The following is an 18,354-nucleotide window of genomic DNA, read 5'->3' on the forward strand; positions in this document are numbered from 1 at the left end:
TATAAATCTGTATACAGTGAGCTCCCTCTAGTGGTGGCTGTATAAATCTGTATGTAGTGAGCTCCCTCTAGTGGTGGCTGTATAAATCTGTATGTAGTGAGCTCCCTCTAGTGGTGGCTGTATAAATCTGTATGTAGTGAGCTCCTTCTAGTGGTGGCTGTGTAAATCTGTATGTAGTGAGCTCCATCTAGTGGTGACTGTATAAATCTGTATACAGTGAGCTCCCCCTAGTGGTGGCTGTGTAAATCTGTATGTATTGAGCTCCCTCTAGTGGTGGCTGTATAAATCTGTATGTAGTGAGCTCCCTCTAGTGGTGGCTGTATAAATCTGTATGTAGTGAGCTCCTTCTAGTGGTGACTGTATAAATTTGTATACAGTGAACTCCCTCTAGTGGTGGCTGTATAAATCTGTATGTAGTGAGCTCCCTCTAGTGGTGGCTGTATAAATCTGTATGTAGTGAGGTCCCTCTAGTGGTGGCTGTATAAATCTGTATGTAGTGAGCTCCCCCTAGTGGTGGCTGTATAAATCTGTATGTAGTGAGCTCCTTCTAGTGGTGGCTGTATAAATCTGTATGTAGTGAGCTCCATCTAGTGGTGACTGTATAAATCTGTATACAGTGAGCTCCCTCTAGTGGTGGCTGTATAAATCTGTATGTAGTGAGCTCCCTCTAGTGGTGGCTGTATAAATCTGTATGTAGTGAGCTCCCTCTAGTGGTGGCTGTATAAATCTGTATGTAGTGAGCTCCTTCTAGTGGTGGCTGTGTAAATCTGTATGTAGTGAGCTCCCTCTAGTGGTGACTGTATAAATCTGTATGTAGTGAGCTCCCTCTAGTGGTGGCTGTATAAATCTGTATGTAGTGAGCTCCCTCTATTGGTGGCTGTATAAATCTGTATGTAGTGAGCTCCCCCTAGTGGTGGCTGTATAAATCTGTATGTAGTGAGCTCAGCTCCCTCTAGTGGTGGCTGTATAAATCTATATGTAGTGAGCTCCCCCTAGTGGTGGCTGTATAAATCTATATGTAGTGAGCTCCTTCTAGTGGTGGCTGTATAAATCTGTATGTAGTGAGCTCCCCCTAGTGGTGGCTGTATAAATCTATATGTAGTGAGCTCCTTCTAGTGGTGGCTGTATAAATCTGTATGTGGTGAGCTCCCTCTAGTGGTGGCTGTATAAATCTGTATGTAGTGAGCTCCCTCTAGTGGTGGCTGTATAAATCTGTATGTAGTGAGCTCCTTCTAGTGGTGACTGTATAAATCTGTATGTAGTGAGCTCCCTCTAGTGGTGGCTGTATAAATCTGTATGTAGTGAGCTCCCTCTAGTGGTGGCTGTATAAATCTGTATGTACTGAGCTCCTCCTAGTGGTGGCTGTATAAATCTGTATGCAGTGAGCTCCCTCTAGTGGTGGCTGTATAAATCTGTATGCAGTGAGCTCCCTCTAGTGGTGGCTGTATAAATCTGTATGTACTGAGCTCCCTCCAGTGGTGGATGTATAAATCTGTATGTAGTGAGCTCCCTCTAGTGGTGGCTGTATAAATCTGTATGTAGTGAGCTTCCTCTAGTGGTGGCTGTATAAATCTGTATGTAGTGAGCTCCCTCTAGTGGTGACTGTATAAATCTGTATGTAGTGAGCTCCCTCTAGTGGTGGCTGTATAAATCTGTATGCAGTGAACTCCCCCTAGTGGTGACTGTATAAATCTACATGTAGTGAGCTCCCTCTAGTGGTGGCTGTATAGATCTGTATGTAGTGAGCTCTCTCTAGTGGTGGCTGTATAAATCTGTATGTAGTGAGCTCCCTCTAGTGGTGGCTGTATAAATCTGTATGTAGTGAGCTCCTTCTAGTGGTGGCTGTATAAATCTGTATGTAGTGAGCTCCCTCTAGTGGTGGCTGTATAAATCTGTATGTAGTGAGCTCCCTCTAGTGGTGGCTGTATAAATCTGTATGTAGTGAGCTCTCTCTAGTGGTGGCTGTATAAATCTGTATGTAGTGAGCTCCCTCTAGTGGTGGCTGTATAAATCTGTATGTAGTGAGCTCCTTCTAGTGGTGGCTGTATAAATCTGTATGTAGTGAGCTCCCTCTAGTGGTGGCTGTATAAATCTGTATGTAGTGAGCTCCCTCTAGTGGTGGCTGTATAAATCTGTATGTAGTGAGCTCCTTCTAGTGATGACTGTATAAATCTGTATGTAGTGAGCTCTCTCTAGTGGTGGCTGTATAAATCTGTATGTAGTGAGCTCCCTCTAGTGGTGGCTGTATAAATCTGTATGCAGTGAACTCCCCCTAGTGGTGACTGTATAAATCTACATGTAGTGAGCTCCCTCTAGTGGTGGCTGTATAAATCTGTATATAGTGAGCTCCCCCTAGTGGTGACTGTATAAATCTGTATGTAGTGAGCTCCTTCTAGTGGTGGCTGTATAAATCTGTATGTAGTGAGCTCCCTCTAGTGGTGGCTGTATAAATCTGTATGTAGTGAGCTCCCTCTAGTGGTGGCTGTATAAATCTGTATGTAGTGAGCTCCCTCTAGTGGTGGCTGTATAAATCTGTATGTAGTGAGCTCCCCCTAGTGGTGGCTGTATAAATCTGTATGTAGTGAGCTCCTTCTAGTGGTGGCTGTATAAATCTGTATGTAGTGAGCTCCATCTAGTGGTGGCTGTATAAATCTGTATGTAGTGAGCTCCCTCTAGTGGTGGCTGTATAAATCTGTATACAGTGAGCTCCCTCTAGTGGTGGCTGTATAAATCTGTATGTAGTGAGCTCCCTCTAGTGGTGGCTGTATAAATCTGTATGTAGTGAGCTCCCTCTAGTGGTGGCTGTATAAATCTGTATGTAGTGAGCTCCTTCTAGTGGTGGCTGTGTAAATCTGTATGTAGTGAGCTCCATCTAGTGGTGACTGTATAAATCTGTATACAGTGAGCTCCCTCTAGTGGTGGCTGTGTAAATCTGTATGTATTGAGCTCCCTCTAGTGGTGGCTGTATAAATCTGTATGTAGTGAGCTCCCTCTAGTGGTGGCTGTATAAATCTGTATGTAGTGAGCTCCTTCTAGTGGTGACTGTATAAATTTGTATACAGTGAACTCCCTCTAGTGGTGGCTGTATAAATCTGTATGTAGTGAGCTCCCTCTAGTGGTGGCTGTATAAATCTGTATGTAGTGAGCTCCCTCTAGTGGTGGCTGTATAAATCTGTATGTAGTGAGCTCCCTCTAGTGGTGGCTGTATAAATCTGTATGTAGTGAGGTCCCTCTAGTGGTGGCTGTATAAATCTGTATGTAGTGAGCTCCCCCTAGTGGTGGCTGTATAAATCTGTATGTAGTGAGCTCCCTCTAGTGGTGACTGTATAAATCTGTATGTAGTGAGCTCCATCTAGTGGTGGCTGTATAAATCTGTATGTAGTGAGCTCCCTCTAGTGGTGGCTGTATAAATCTGTATGTAGTGAGCTCCCTCTAGTGGTGGCTGTATAAATCTGTATGTAGTGAGCTCCATCTAGTGGTGACTGTATAAATCTGTATACAGTGAGCTCCCTCTAGTGGTGACTGTATAAATCTGTATGTAGTGAGCTCCATCTAGTGGTGGCTGTATAAATCTGTATGTAGTGAGCTCCCTCTAGTGGTGGCTGTATAAATCTGTATGTAGTGAGGTCCCTCTAGTGGTGGCTGTATAAATCTGTATGTAGTGAGCTCCCTCTAGTGGTGGCTGTATAAATTTGTATACAGTGAACTCCCTCTAGTGGTGGCTGTATAAATCTGTATACAGTGAGCTCCCTCTAGTGGTGGCTGTATAAATCTGTATGTAGTGAGCTCCATCTAGTGGTGACTGTATAAATCTGTATACAGTGAGCTCCCTCTAGTGGTGGCTGTATAAATCTGTATGTAGTGAGCTCCCTCTAGTGGTGGCTGTATAAATCTGTATGTAGTGAGCTCCCTCTAATGGTGGCTGTATAAATCTGTATGTAGTGAGCTCCTTCTAGTGGTGGCTGTGTAAATCTGTATGTAGTGAGCTCCCTCTAGTGGTGACTGTATAAATCTGTATGTAGTGAGCTCCCTCTAGTGGTGGCTGTATAAATCTGTATGTAGTGAGCTCCCTCTATTGGTGGCTGTATAAATCTTTATGTAGTGAGCTCCCCCTAGTGGTGGCTGTATAAATCTGTATGTAGTGAGCTCAGCTCCCTCTAGTGGTGGCTGTATAAATCTATATGTAGTGAGCTCCTTCTAGTGGTGGCTGTATAAATCTGTATGTAGTGAGCTCCCCCTAGTGGTGGCTGTATAAATCTGTATGTAGTGAGCTCCCCCTAGTGGTGGCTGTATAAATCTATATGTAGTGAGCTCCTTCTAGTGGTGGCTGTATAAATCTGTATGTGGTGAGCTCCCTCTAGTGGTGGCTGTATAAATCTGTATGTAGTGAGCTCCCTCTAGTGGTGGCTGTATAAATCTGTATGTAGTGAGCTCCTTCTAGTGGTGACTGTATAAATCTGTATGTAGTGAGCTCCCTCTAGTGGTGGCTGTATAAATCTGTATGTAGTGAGCTCCCTCTAGTGGTGGCTGTATAAATCTGTATGTACTGAGCTCCTCCTAGTGGTGGCTGTATAAATCTGTATGTAGTGAGCTCCCTCTAGTGGTGGCTGTATAAATCTGTATGTAGTGAGCTCCCTCTAGTGACGACTGTATAAATCTGTATGTAGTGAGCTCCCTCTAGTGGTGTCTGTATAAATCTGTATGTGGTGAGCTCCCTCTAGTGGTGGCTGTATAAATCTGTGTGAGCTCCCCCTAGTGGCGGCTCTATAAAGACAGTTTTACCATAGGTCATGAATGTTGCGGGGGAGCTGAGCCCTGAATATTGTGAAGCAGAGTGGGGGAAAGGGAAGTGACAACCATATTCCTCATGTTTAGTCCTTTACCTTCTATATACCCTTCTCTTCTTTATACGTCTGCAGCAGGACAGCTCTGAACTGAAGTCTGTACAAGACAAGCTGGCGGCCGCCAACCTGAAACTGTCCGAATATCGTAACCAAATCCAGACCACACGGCAGGAGCTGAAGATGGCGCACAAGGTACATGTGATGTAACTTAAAGGGGCGTTCCTGTAATCTGGACCTATCCACAGAATAGCTGATAAGTGTCTGATTGCTGGGGGTCTCTACACTCTGAAGAATGGAGGTCTCGTGTCAGTGGAGTGGCTTACGTGCATGCTAAGTGTAAAGGACTGATAGATGGCGCTCCCCGATCTGCATCATGTGCAACCGCTGCTGCATTGAAACTAGGGACATGTGACCGCAGTCTAGTGACCACTGAGGGGCTCAACAGTGGGACCCCCTGCGGACAGACACTGATCACCTGTTCTGTGGATGAGTAATACATTGTCATGCTTGGAACACCTCTTTAATGTTTGTATTTCCTAACAATGAAGGATTCATATTGTCACGTGTACCTACAGGTGTTAGTGAGCGAGGTCGGTGAAGATGTGACCATTTCTCAACTACTTTCTTCAGTGGGCGGCTGGAGGGGGCGAGCACAACAGATACTGGTGTTACAAGGACGGGTGAGTAGTATGGGGATATATGTGCAGATAAGAGGAGGAATCTGTGTATTAACTGCCTCCTAATGGCTGCAAAGTGTACCGCCACCTAATGGCTGCAATGTGTACCTCCACCTAATGACTGCAATGTGTACCTCCACCTAATGGCTGCTATGTGTACCGCCACCTAATGGCTGCTATGTGTACCGCCACCTAATGACTGCAATGTGTACCGCCACCTAATGACTGCAATGTGTACCTCCACCTAATGACTGCAATGTGTACCTCCACCTAATGGCTGCAATGTGTACCTCCACCTAATGACTGCAATGTGTACCTCCACCTAATGACTGCAATGTGTACCTCCACCTAATGACTGCAATGTGTACCTCCACCTAATGGCTGCAATGTGTACCGCCACCTAATGACTGCAATGTGTACCTCCACCTATTGGCTGCAATGTGTACCTCCACCTAATGGCTGCAATGTGTACCGCCACCTAATGACTGCAATGTGTACCTCCACCTAATGGCTGCTATGTGTACCGCCACCTAATGACTGCAATGTGTACCGCCACCTAATGGCTGCAATGTGTACCGCCACCTAATGACTGCAATGTGTACCTCCACCTAATGACTGCAATGTGTACCTCCACCTAATGGCTGCAATGTGTACCGCCACCTAATGACTGCAATGTGTACCTCCACCTAATGACTGCAATGTGTACCTCCACCTAATGACTGCAATGTGTACGGCCACCTAATGGCTGCAATGTGTACCTCCACCTAATGGCTGCAATGTGTACCGCCACCTAATGACTGCAATGTGTACGGCCACCTAATGACTGCAATGTGTACCTCCACCTAATGGCTGCAATGTGTACGGCCACCTAATGGCTGCAATGTGTACGGCCACCTAATGACTGCAATGTGTACCTCCACCTAATGGCTGCAATGTGTACCTCCACCTAATGGCTGCAATGTGTACCGCCACCTAATGACTGCAATGTGTACCTCCACCTAATGGCTGCAATGTGTACCGCCACCTAATGACTGCAATGTGTACCTCCACCTAATGGCTGCAATGTGTACCTCCACCTAATGGCTGCAATGTGTACCTCCACCTAATGGCTGCAATGTGTACCTCCACCTAATGGCTGCAATCTGTACCGCCACCTAATGACTGCAATGTGTACCTCCACCTAATGGCTGCAATGTGTACCTCCACCTAATGGCTGCAATGTGTACCTCCACCTAATGGCTGCAATGTGTACCGCCACCTAATGACTGCAATGTGTACCGCCACCTAATGACTGCAATGTGTACCTCCACCTAATGGCTGCAATGTGTACCAACACCTAATGACTGCAATGTGTACGGCCACCTAATGGCTGCAATGTGTACCTCCACCTAATGGCTGCAATGTGTACCTCCACCTAATGGCTGCAATGTGTACCGCCACCTAATGACTGCAATGTGTACCTCCACCTAATGACTGCAATGTGTACCTCCACCTAATGACTGCAATGTGTACGGCCACCTAATGGCTGCAATGTGTACCTCCACCTAATGACTGCAATGTGTACCTCCACCTAATGACTGCAATGTGTACGGCCACCTAATGGCTGCAATGTGTACCTCCACCTAATGGCTGCAATGTGTACCGCCACCTAATGACTGCAATGTGTACGGCCACCTAATGACTGCAATGTGTACCTCCACCTAATGACTGCAATGTGTACCTCCACCTAATGACTGCAATGTGTACGGCCACCTAATGGCTGCAATGTGTACCTCCACCTAATGGCTGCAATGTGTACCGCCACCTAATGACTGCAATGTGTACGGCCACCTAATGACTGCAATGTGTACCTCCACCTAATGACTGCAATGTGTACCGCCACCTAATGGCTGCAATGTGTACCTCCACCTAATGGCTGCAATGTGTACGGCCACCTAATGGCTGCAATGTGTACGGCCACCTAATGACTGCAATGTGTACCTCCACCTAATGGCTGCAATGTGTACCTCCACCTAATGGCTGCAATGTGTACCGCCACCTAATGACTGCAATGTGTACCTCCACCTAATGGCTGCAATGTGTACCGCCACCTAATGACTGCAATGTGTACCTCCACCTAATGGCTGCAATGTGTACCTCCACCTAATGGCTGCAATGTGTACCTCCACCTAATGGCTGCAATGTGTACCTCCACCTAATGGCTGCAATCTGTACCGCCACCTAATGACTGCAATGTGTACCTCCACCTAATGGCTGCAATGTGTACCTCCACCTAATGGCTGCAATGTGTACCTCCACCTAATGGCTGCAATGTGTACCGCCACCTAATGACTGCAATGTGTACCGCCACCTAATGACTGCAATGTGTACCTCCACCTAATGGCTGCAATGTGTACCAACACCTAATGACTGCAATGTGTACGGCCACCTAATGGCTGCAATGTGTACCTCCACCTAATGGCTGCAATGTGTACCTCCACCTAATGGCTGCAATGTGTACCGCCACCTAATGACTGCAATGTGTACGGCCACCTAATGGCTGCAATGTGTACCTCCACCTAATGGCTGCAATGTGTACCTCCACCTAATGGCTGCAATGTGTACCGCCACCTAATGGCTGCAATGTGTACCTCCACCTAATGGCTGCAATGTGTACCGCCACCTAATGACTGCAATGTGTACCTCCACCTAATGGCTGCAATGTGTACTGCCACCTAATGACTGCAATGTGTACCGCCACCTAATGGCTGCAATGTGTACCGCCACCTAATGACTGCAATGTGTACCTCCACCTAATGGCTGCAATGTGTACCGCCACCTAATGACTGCAATGTGTACCGCCACCTAATGGCTGCAATGTGTACCGCCACCTAATGGCTGCATTGTGTACCGCCACCTAATGATTGCAATGTGTACCGCCACCTAATGGCTGCAATGTGTACCTCCACCTAATGACTGCAATGTGTACGGCCACCTAATGACTGCAATGTGTACCTCCACCTAATGGCTGCAATGTGTACCGCCACCTAATGACTGCAATGTGTACCGCCACCTAATGGCTGCAATGTGTACCGCCACCTAATGGCTGCATTGTGTACCGCCACCTAATGGCTGCATTGTGTACCGCCACCTAATGATTGCAATGTGTACCGCCACCTAATGGCTGCAATGTGTACCTCCACCTAATGACTGCAATGTGTACGGCCACCTAATGACTGCAATGTGTACCTCCACCTAATGGCTGCAATGTGTACGGCCACCTAATGGCTGCAATGTGTACGGCCACCTAATGGCTGCAATGTGTACCTCCACCTAATGGCTGCAATGTGTACCGCCACCTAATGGCTGCAATGTGTACCGCCACCTAATGACTGCAATGTGTACCGCCACGTAATGGCTGCAATGTGTACCTCCACCTAATGGCTGCAAAGTGTACCCACCCCTCCCCTCCCCCCCCAAAAAACTACATTTACAAAATTACTGAAAAAAAGTCTGCTTACCAATATCTGGTTGCTGTATTTTGCACTGTATGGATATTGGGACCAGTTATTGGGAAGTAGGCGTTTTTTTCTGGGTTTCTTTTTTTTAAGCCCTTTGCTAGTGACCATTAAAGGGTTTGTCCTGTTAAAACAAGTGATCACCTAATAATAGGGTAGTTATACTCATTACAAAATGGCACGGCAGGTCTTGTGGGGTGTTCCCGGTATACGGCGGGTCTTGTGGGGTGTTCCCGGTATACGGCGGGTCTTGTGGGGTGTTCCCGGTATACGGCAGGTCTTGTGGGGTGTTCCCGGTATACGGCAGGTCTTGTGGAGTGTTCCCGGTATATGGCGGGTCTTGTGGGGTGTTCCCGGTATACGGCGGGTCTTGTGGGGTGTTCCCGGTATACGGCGGGTCTTGTGGGGTGTTCCCGGTATACGGCAGGTCTTGTGGAGTGTTCCCGGTATACGGCAGGTCTTGTGGAGTGTTCCCGGTATACCGCAGGTCTTGTGGGATGTTCCCGGTATACGGCGGGTCTTGTGGGGTGTTCTCGGTATACGGCGGGTCTTGTGGGGTGTTCCCGGTATACGGCGGGTCTTGTGGGGTGTTCCCGGTATACGGCGGGTCTTGTGGGGTGTTCCCGGTATACGGCGGGTCTTGTGGGGTGTTCCCGGTATACGGCGGGTCTTGTGGGGTGTTCCCGGTATACGGCGGGTCTTGTGGGGTGTTCCCGGTATACGGCAGGTCTTGTGGGGTGTTTCTGGTCTGAGGAAGGAGAATCGGCCTCGGTGCTATAGGAGTTCCTGGTCTTTGATGCAGGTGGGGAGCGATCAACTAGAACAGCGACTGGACACAAGTTACTGATGTCCTACTGACTATGATAGAAAGGTGTCAGGACAAGCAGAGCATCGCAGCTATGATAGAAAGGTGTCAGGACATGCAGAGCATCGCAGCTATGATAGAAAGGTGTCAGGACACGCAGAGCATCGCAGCTATGATAGAAAGGTGTCAGGACATGCAGAGCATCGCAGCTATGATAGAAAGGTGTCAGGACATGCAGAGCATCGCAGCTATGATAGAAAGGTGTCAGGACAAGCAGAGCATCGCAGCTATGATAGAAAGGTGTCAGGACATGCAGAGCATCGCAGCTATGATAGAAAGGTGTCAGGACACGCAGAGCATCGCAGCTATGATAGAAAGGTGTCAGGACATGCAGAGCATCGCAGCTATGATAGAAAGGTGTCAGGACACGCAGAGCATCGCAGCTATGATAGAAAGGTGTCAGGACACGCAGAGCATCGCAGCTGTGATAGAAAGGTGTCTCCACATGCAGAGCATCGCAGCTATGATAGAAAGGAGTCATGACATGCAGAGCATCGCAGCTATGATAGAAAGGAGTCATGACATGCAGAGCATCGCAGCTATGATAGAAAGGAGTCAGGACACGCAGAGCATCGCATCTATGATAGAAAGGTGTCAGGACATGCAGAGCATCGCAGCTATGATAGAAAGGTGTCAGGACACGCAGAGCATCGCAGCTGTGATAGAAAGGTGTCAGGACATGCAGAGCATCGCAGCTATGATAGAAAGGTGTCAGGACACGCAGAGCATCGCAGCTATGATAGAAAGGTGTCAGGACACGCAGAGCATCGCAGCTATGATAGAAAGGTGTCAGGACATGCAGAGCATCGCAGCTATGATAGAAAGGTGTCAGGACATGCAGAGCATGGCAGCTATGATAGAAAGGTGTCAGGACATGCAGAGCATTGCAGCTATGATAGAAAGGTGTCAGGACATGCAGAGCATCGCAGCTATGATAGAAAGGTGTCAGGACATGCAGAGCATCGCAGCTATGATAGAAAGGTGTCAGGACATGCAGAGCATTGCAGCTCGCTGTGTATGGGGGTTGTAGGCGCAGAGCAGTGCCCATACTGACTATCATCTGCCTCCATTGGGCGCAGGAGCATCAGACCTGGACCTTGGAGAGGCAGCTGGGCTCCTGTAATGTCGCATCACCTTAATATGAAGCCATTTACGTCCTGTAGATATGAAGCTTTTACGTTATCACCTATGTGACCCGCTCTTGTCCTCCCCGAGGTTCGGGAGCTGGAGACCCAGCTGGGGCAGGCGAGGAGCCCGGTGTCTGAGCTCAGCCTAGAAGACGAGATGTTGGGCATTTCTGTACCCAAGAGATTCGCCGCTCAGGAGAAGAACCTGTTCAGGATCCGCAACCTGGAGAAAGAAAGGAAGGAAACCTTAGAGGTGAGTGACCTGCCGGCGTGACACAATATGGCAGCACGTTATGTGACAGCACGGAGACGTCATCCTTGTGTGTGATCCTAGCGGCTGACCGGAGAACACGACGCTCTGAAGAAAGAGCACGAGGAGCTGAAAAAGAAGTGTGATGGCTCCAAAGCCAGGAACAAGTCCTTGTCTAATGATCTGAAGACCCTGAAGATGCAGGCGGTGACGCTGCTGGAGAAGGGGAAGCACGACGACGAGCTGATCGATGCTTTACTGGTAACGTCACAGTCCGTACTCAGCACCACACGACGGACGCTGTCTGATGGGAGGGAGTCAGGTCTGCTTATTCTCTGGTGGTCTAAAGCAAAAAGTGGGGCTCATATTTTATTCCCTGGTTGTCTAAGGTAATGTTTGTTACTTGGGTGGTCTCGGGTACAAGAAGGCAGTCACCATCATACCTGATGGTCCAGGGGGCAGAAGCCATATATACCTGGTGGTTTATGGAGAGAGGATGTTTCAGATTTTATTACCTGGTGGTCTTTATAAAAGATCTGACCTATTATTAAGGCGGCACTTAGGGTCCGGCACCCCCCTGACTCCACACTATCAGACACAGAAACATTTTACCACATACCCACCACGGTGAAGATCTCACGCCTGTAATGCCATGCCGCAGACATGTAGTAATCAGCGTCTCCTTCCAGGATCAGCAGAAGAACATGCAGGAGATCTTAAGTCGTCTCAGTCAGCAGGAGCAAAAGCACAAAGACTCCCAGCAGACCCTGAACCTGCAGCAGAACAGCGAGAGCCAAAAGCAGAACGCCCTGGTGGCCCAACTGAAGGGGATGGTGGCCGAGAGAGAGGCGAAGGTGACAGAGCTGGAGAAGGAGGTGCAGCAGCTGACACTGAAGGTGAGACCTCCGACTCCTCGTCCATTAATTTCTGTATGTTAAATATTGAGAAAAGTATGTGCCCCCTCCAACCGTGCAGCTTCTCTGACCTCCATCCATTGCCATTAATATAGAGTCGTCCTCTGCAGATATAACGGCTCCCGCTCTTCTGGGATTTCTACAAGATTTCGCAGGCGTCTGTGAGACGTCTTCATCCAGAAGAGCATTTGTGGGGTCAGACCCTGATGTTGGGGGATCCGGGCTCACAATCTCCATTATAGGATGGTGTCGGGGTCCGGGCTCTGTGCGGCCGCTCATGTTCTCCCCTCCATGTCTGTATGGAGCTTGTGCACTGGGCGCAGTCATAGGGGGCAGATAAGGGTCTTCCCCAAACTGTTCCCACAAAGCTGAAGCTACAATTGTCCGCAATGTCTTGTGCTGAAGATTTCCCATCACTGGAGCTGAGGGTCTGCGGCCGCCCCCCTGATAACAGCCCTTAGCGTTATCCTCCTCCGCTATCTGTACAGCGGCACAATGCAGTCAGGGGGTAACATCCTCCTGGAATTACCAAACCCAGACTCCTCCATCAGACGCAGATAGAGAAGTGCAATCCGTCACTGCACAGAACACGTCTCCTCCAGAGTCCAGTGGTGGCGGCTTTACACCACGCCATCCGACGCTCGGCACAGTGCTTGGTGATGTACGGCTGCATGCAGCTGCTCGGCCATGAAGCTCCCGGCAGTGGCGCAGTGTTTGTACTGATACCAGAGGGGGTCTGAACTCTGCAGTTATGGGGTCTGCAGAGCGGCGGTGACTTTTCTGCCCTCTGCTCCTAAGCACTCGGCCCCCCGCTCTATAACATTGTGGGGTCTCCACTTCGTGGCAGAGTTGCTGCGGTTCCTTCCACTTCTCAGTAATATCACTCACAGGTGATGGGGGAAGATCCAGGAGGAGAAATGTCATGGATGGACTTGTCTCCCCGCTGGCTCCTATTACAGGACCGCGCAGGTATCAGGGAACTCTGCACCACCGGCCGCTCTGTCACATGGTAGTAAAAGCAGATGGCATGGCGGGGGGCCGGATGTTATACACCGGGAGGAGAGGGGCCAGAGGTTATTCACTGGGGGGCGAGGTGCCGGAGGGTATGCAGCGGGGGGCGAGGTGCCAGAGGGTATACACCGGGGGGCGAGGTGCCAGAGGGTATACACCGGGGGGCGAGGTGCCAGAGGGTATACACCGGGGGGCGAGGTGCCAGAGGGTATACGCCGGGGAAGGAGGGGCAGGAGGTTATACACCGGGGAAGGAGGAGCAGGAGGTTATACACCGGGGAAGGAGGAGCAGGAGGTTATACACCGGGGAAGGAGGGGCAGGAGGTTATACACCGGGGAAGGAGGGGCAGGAGGTTATACACCGGGGAAGGAGGAGCAGGAGGTTATACACCGGGGAAGGAGGAGCAGGAGGTTATACACTGGGGGATGAGGGGTGGAGGTTATACTCTGGTGGACGAGGGGCCGAATGTATATATACTGAGGGTTGGTGGGACTGAACGTGAAATCTGATTTCAGTGGTCAGGACGTTCAACATAATACCTTTCTCCATAAAATGTATTTGCAAACTTTTTTCATATATACAATGTAAGTATTTCCAATGACAGGGCCCCAGTGACAAGCAAGCGAGAAGTAAAAGTGCTGCAGAGGGGACGAGATGTGAGAGCTGCACCCCGGAGCGGTCCCTGCCGGACAGCGAGGACTCCCTGGACACAGCCAGGTAACACCCGAGTGATCACTATCAGGCTTAGTGACTTTTCTAGGTTATTGATCGATAGATTCCATCCCGGGCTCGTCTCATGGTTTGTGTCTGATACTAGAGCGTTTCCTTTCACGCTGCTGTGTATGAAGGGGTCTGGCTTAGCTATTGAATTGCGCAGGCAGCCAGCCCCCTTCATGCACAGTACTGGCCAGAGGGGAGCTTGTGGGTGAAGCCTGGGGCACCACACAATGTAAAGTAGGGTAGCCAGTTGTACTAATGTAAAGGGCTATTCTCAAGTTTGTAAGTAATTTCTTATCCCTGGAATAGGAGATAACTTCCCAATCATTAAGGGTCTGACAGTTGACCCCCACCGATCCCGAGAATCACACGTATGAATGGAGCGGTGGTCGATCATCCCTTTTGCCGCTCAAATTCATTGTTAGGCGAGTGCTCGGACCTCCCACAATCGGGAATGTATCTGCTGTCTCAATGATAGGTGATAAACCTCCAAGCTTAAGACAACCCCCTCCAGCTTCTTAAAATCGAGTTTGTAAAGCCAGAGATCCCCTGAGATCTGCTGCATCTTCTGGGGTTTACACCTCTGGAGGTAAGAGTCTGACATCAGCTCCAGACGGCCTGGAAGTAACGTAGGGAAAAAAAAAGAGTGTCCTGTCCCCCCGCACCGCGTGTCCCTGCTGTACAGAACCGTGATAGCACCGAGCGACATTGTGCCCGCAGCGGTGTACCGTCACATGTGCTCCGTCCAGGCGTCACCATCCATGCAGTGCTCTCATGGACGCAGCGGGACCCCGGCTGAGGACATATGGGGGCCGCTGTCAGTCAGACACTACAGTAGCTCTGCACTAAGTATTCTGAGAAATGTCAGTGCCGCCCTCTCCTGTATGACGCCCCGTATATGTGATGTTAGTTATGTCTCCTCTCATTATGCAGGACGGTGTCAAAACTGGGACATGAACTAATAGAGACAGCGCCGGCCTCCTCCCCGGTTGTACGCTCCGGATCCTCACCTCACAGGTAGATGGAGTCATTCAGGACAACCCACTGCATCACATGTAAAGTAAGGGCATTACTAGTACACCCACCAGGACATGCCAGGCATTACTAGTGCACGCGACAACAGGCCGGGCACTTATCTGTGCACATGATGACATGCCAGGCATTACTAGTGCACGTGATGAATGACATGCCAGGCATTACTAGTGCACATGATGACATGCCAGGCATTACTAGTGCACATGATGACACTGCAGGCATTACTAGGGCGCATGATGACACTGCAGGCATTACTAGGGCGCATGATGACACTGCAGGCATTACTAGGGCGCACAATGACACTGCAGGCATTACTAGGGCGCATGATGACACTGCAGGCATTACTAGTGCACATGATGACATGCCAGGCATTACTAGGGCGCATGATGACACTGCAGGCATTACTAGTGCACACTATGACACTGCAGGCATTACTAGAGCACATGATGACACGGCAGGCATTACTAGTGCACATAGAATCATAGAATCATAGAATGGTAGAGTTGGAAGGGACCTCCTGGGTCATCTGGTCCAACCCCCTGCTCAAAGCAGGATTCACTAGATCATCTCAGACAGATGTCTGTCCAGCCTCTGTTTGAAGACTTCCATTGAAGGGGAACTCACCACCTCTCGTGGCAGCCTGTTCCACTCATTAATCACCCTAACTGTCAAAAAGTTTTTTCTAATATCTAATCTGTGTCTCCTCCCATTTAGTTTCATCCCATTGCTTCTAGTCTTCCCTTGTGCAAATGAGAATAAAGATGATCCTTCTACAATGTGACAGCCCTTGACATATTTGTAGACAGCTATTAAGTCTCCTCTCAGTCTTCTTTTTTGCAAGCTAAACATTCCCAAATCCTGCAACCGTTCCTCATAGGACATGGTTTGCAGACCAGTCACCATTCTGGTCGCTCTTCTCTGAACTTGCTCCAGTTTGTCTATGTCTTTTTTAAAATGTGGTGCCCAAAACTGTACACAGTATTCCAGATGAGGTCTGACCAAAGAGGAGTAAAGACCGATAATGACTTCACGTGATCTAGACTGTATGCTTCTGTTAATACATCCCAGAATTGTATTTGCCTTTTTTGCTGCTGCATCACACTGTTGACTCATGTTCAGTCTATGATCTATTAGTATACCGAAGTCTTTTTCACATGTACTGTTGCTTAGCTCTATTCCTCCCATTCTGTATATGCTTTTTTCATTTTTATTGCCCAGATGTAGTACTTTGCATTTTTCCCTGTTAAAAACCATTCTGTTGGTTGCTGCCCACTGCTCCAGTTTATTTAGGTCTTTTTGAATCCTCTCTCTCTCTTCTCTAGTATTAGCTATCCCTCCTAGCTTTGTGTCATCAGCAAATTTAATCAGTTTACCCTCAATTCCTTCATCTAAATCATTGATAAAGATGTTGAACAATACAGGTCCCAGGACGGAGCCCTGTGGTACCCCACTTGAGACATTTATCCAGCTGGATGTGAAGCCATTTACAACCACCCTTTGAGTCCGATCACTAAGCCAGTTATGAATCCACCTAACAGTTGCCTGGTCCATTGCATACTTGGTCATTTTTTCAATAAGGATGGTGTGAGATACTTTGTCAAATATCTACAGCATTTCCCTGATCCACCCAGTCAGTGATTCTGTCATAGAAGGAAATTAAGTTAGTCTGACATGACTTGTTAGTTACAAACCCATGCAGACTCTGGTTAATCACTTCATTCTTATCCATGTACTTACATACATGTTGTTTAATACTTTGTTCAAAGATCTTTCCTGGTATAGAAGTCAGACTCACCGGCCTATAGTTCCCTGGGTCCACCTTCTTCCCCTTTTTGAAGATAGGAACAACATTTGCTCTTCTCCAGTCTTCTGGGACTTCTCCTGTTCTCCAAGAATTTTCAAAGATTATGGAGAGTGGTTCTAAAATTTCTTCTACAATCTCCTTCAGTACTCTGGGGTGTAATTCATCTGGACCTGGAGACTTGAACTCATTTATGTTAGCTAAATATTCCCTCACAATCTTTCTGTTTACAGATAACTTGGATTCCTCTATTCCTTTAAAAGGACAGTGAAGATCAGTTGATGTTACATTTTCTTTCTGAGAGAAAACAGATGCAAAATAGGAATTAAAAAGTTCGGCCTTCTCAACATCCTCTCTTACCATTTCTCCATTTTCATCCTGTAAAAATCCTATAGCATCTTTGACTTTTCTTTTACTTTTGACATACATGATGACACTGCAGGCATTACTAGTGCACTTGATAACATTGCAGGCATTACTAGTGCACATGATGACACTGCAGGCATTACTAGAGCACATGATGACACGGCAGGCATTACTAGTGCACATGATGACACTGCAGGCATTACTAGTGCACTTGATAACATTGCAGGCATTACTAGTGCACATGATGACACTGCAGGCATTACTAGTGCACTTGATAACATTGCAGGCATTACTAGTGCATGTGATGAGATTATGTTATCGCCCTCTGGTGACAGCTCGGAGCTGCGGCTTTGGCGGGCGCAGGCGGCAGAGTTCAGAGCGCTGTGCCAGGCCGCAGAGGTGGAGAGGGATCGCCTGGTGGAGTTTGTGTCCGTCCTGCAGCGGAGGGTAGAGGAAGGTAACACGAAGGTGCTGGAGGCAGAGAAGAAGCTTCAGGAGGAGAGGAAGCGCTGCGTTCTCCTGGAACAGCAGCTGGAAAAGATGAAGATGGAGGCCGGGAGAAACGGGAGCACACAAAAGCCGTCTGCCCGCGGAAAGGCCGGTACGTTCCCGACATCTGTGCCTTAAAGAAACGGAGTGTATGGGGATCTCGGGGGTCAGCTGTGTCACCCAGGGTTAATATAGCGTTATAAATCCTAATTCACAGTATAAACTCGTCACTCATGTATTCCTGGCGCCCCCTGCTGGTCCAGTGCTTTCACCTACCAGCTCCATAGGCGCGCACACAACGAGCACGGAGCCTGGTGTTTCACCCCCTCACACCGTCTCTTCTCTCCGCAGCTCCGTCTCTCAACAACTCCAGACACTTCCTGAACTTCAGTGAAATAAGCGAGCTGTCGTCCAACGTCCCCCTGGAGGCACAGATGGAGGAGCTCCGCACAAAGTAAGGCCGGCCTCCGCCCACAGTAAGGCCGGCCTCCGCCTAGGCACAGTCCGTGGCATCTCATGGAGGACTCGGCCCAGACAGATCCGCGTGTTGTCGTAGAAAGCGACACCCATAAGAGATCACATCCATCCTGACGCGCGCCTCTGCTGGGCAGTTAGTGGGGGCAGCCGCTCCCTTTGGTGGAGAATTTTCAGGTCTTCTTTAAAAGGGGCCTGATCCTCCAGATTGACACACACACATCCATTTTAATTATGGGGTGTTTTAAAGGGATTGTCTTCTGTGGACAACCCCTTTACCATCGAGG

General features: G+C 48.7%; 1 protein-coding gene across 1 annotated transcript in view; it reads left to right on the top strand.

Moving 5' to 3' along the window:
- Positions 1-18,354, top strand: part of CCDC13 (coiled-coil domain containing 13) — a 43,638-nt gene that overhangs the window by 23,123 nt on the left and 2,161 nt on the right. Inside the window, exons 6-14 of the mRNA XM_073677221.1 lie at positions 4,920-5,036; positions 5,420-5,524; positions 11,099-11,263; positions 11,345-11,521; positions 11,950-12,156; positions 13,790-13,902; positions 14,836-14,919; positions 17,440-17,705; positions 17,945-18,047. Coding sequence (XP_073533322.1) covers positions 4,920-5,036; positions 5,420-5,524; positions 11,099-11,263; positions 11,345-11,521; positions 11,950-12,156; positions 13,790-13,902; positions 14,836-14,919; positions 17,440-17,705; positions 17,945-18,047 — 1,337 coding nt within the window. The remainder of the gene's footprint in view (positions 1-4,919; positions 5,037-5,419; positions 5,525-11,098; positions 11,264-11,344; positions 11,522-11,949; positions 12,157-13,789; positions 13,903-14,835; positions 14,920-17,439; positions 17,706-17,944; positions 18,048-18,354) is intronic.

This window comes from Phyllobates terribilis, unplaced genomic scaffold (assembly GCF_046119375.1).
Source record: "Phyllobates terribilis strain yellow unplaced genomic scaffold, ASM4611937v1 Scaffold_4__5_contigs__length_816908805, whole genome shotgun sequence".
Lineage (NCBI taxonomy): Eukaryota > Metazoa > Chordata > Amphibia > Anura > Dendrobatidae > Phyllobates > Phyllobates terribilis.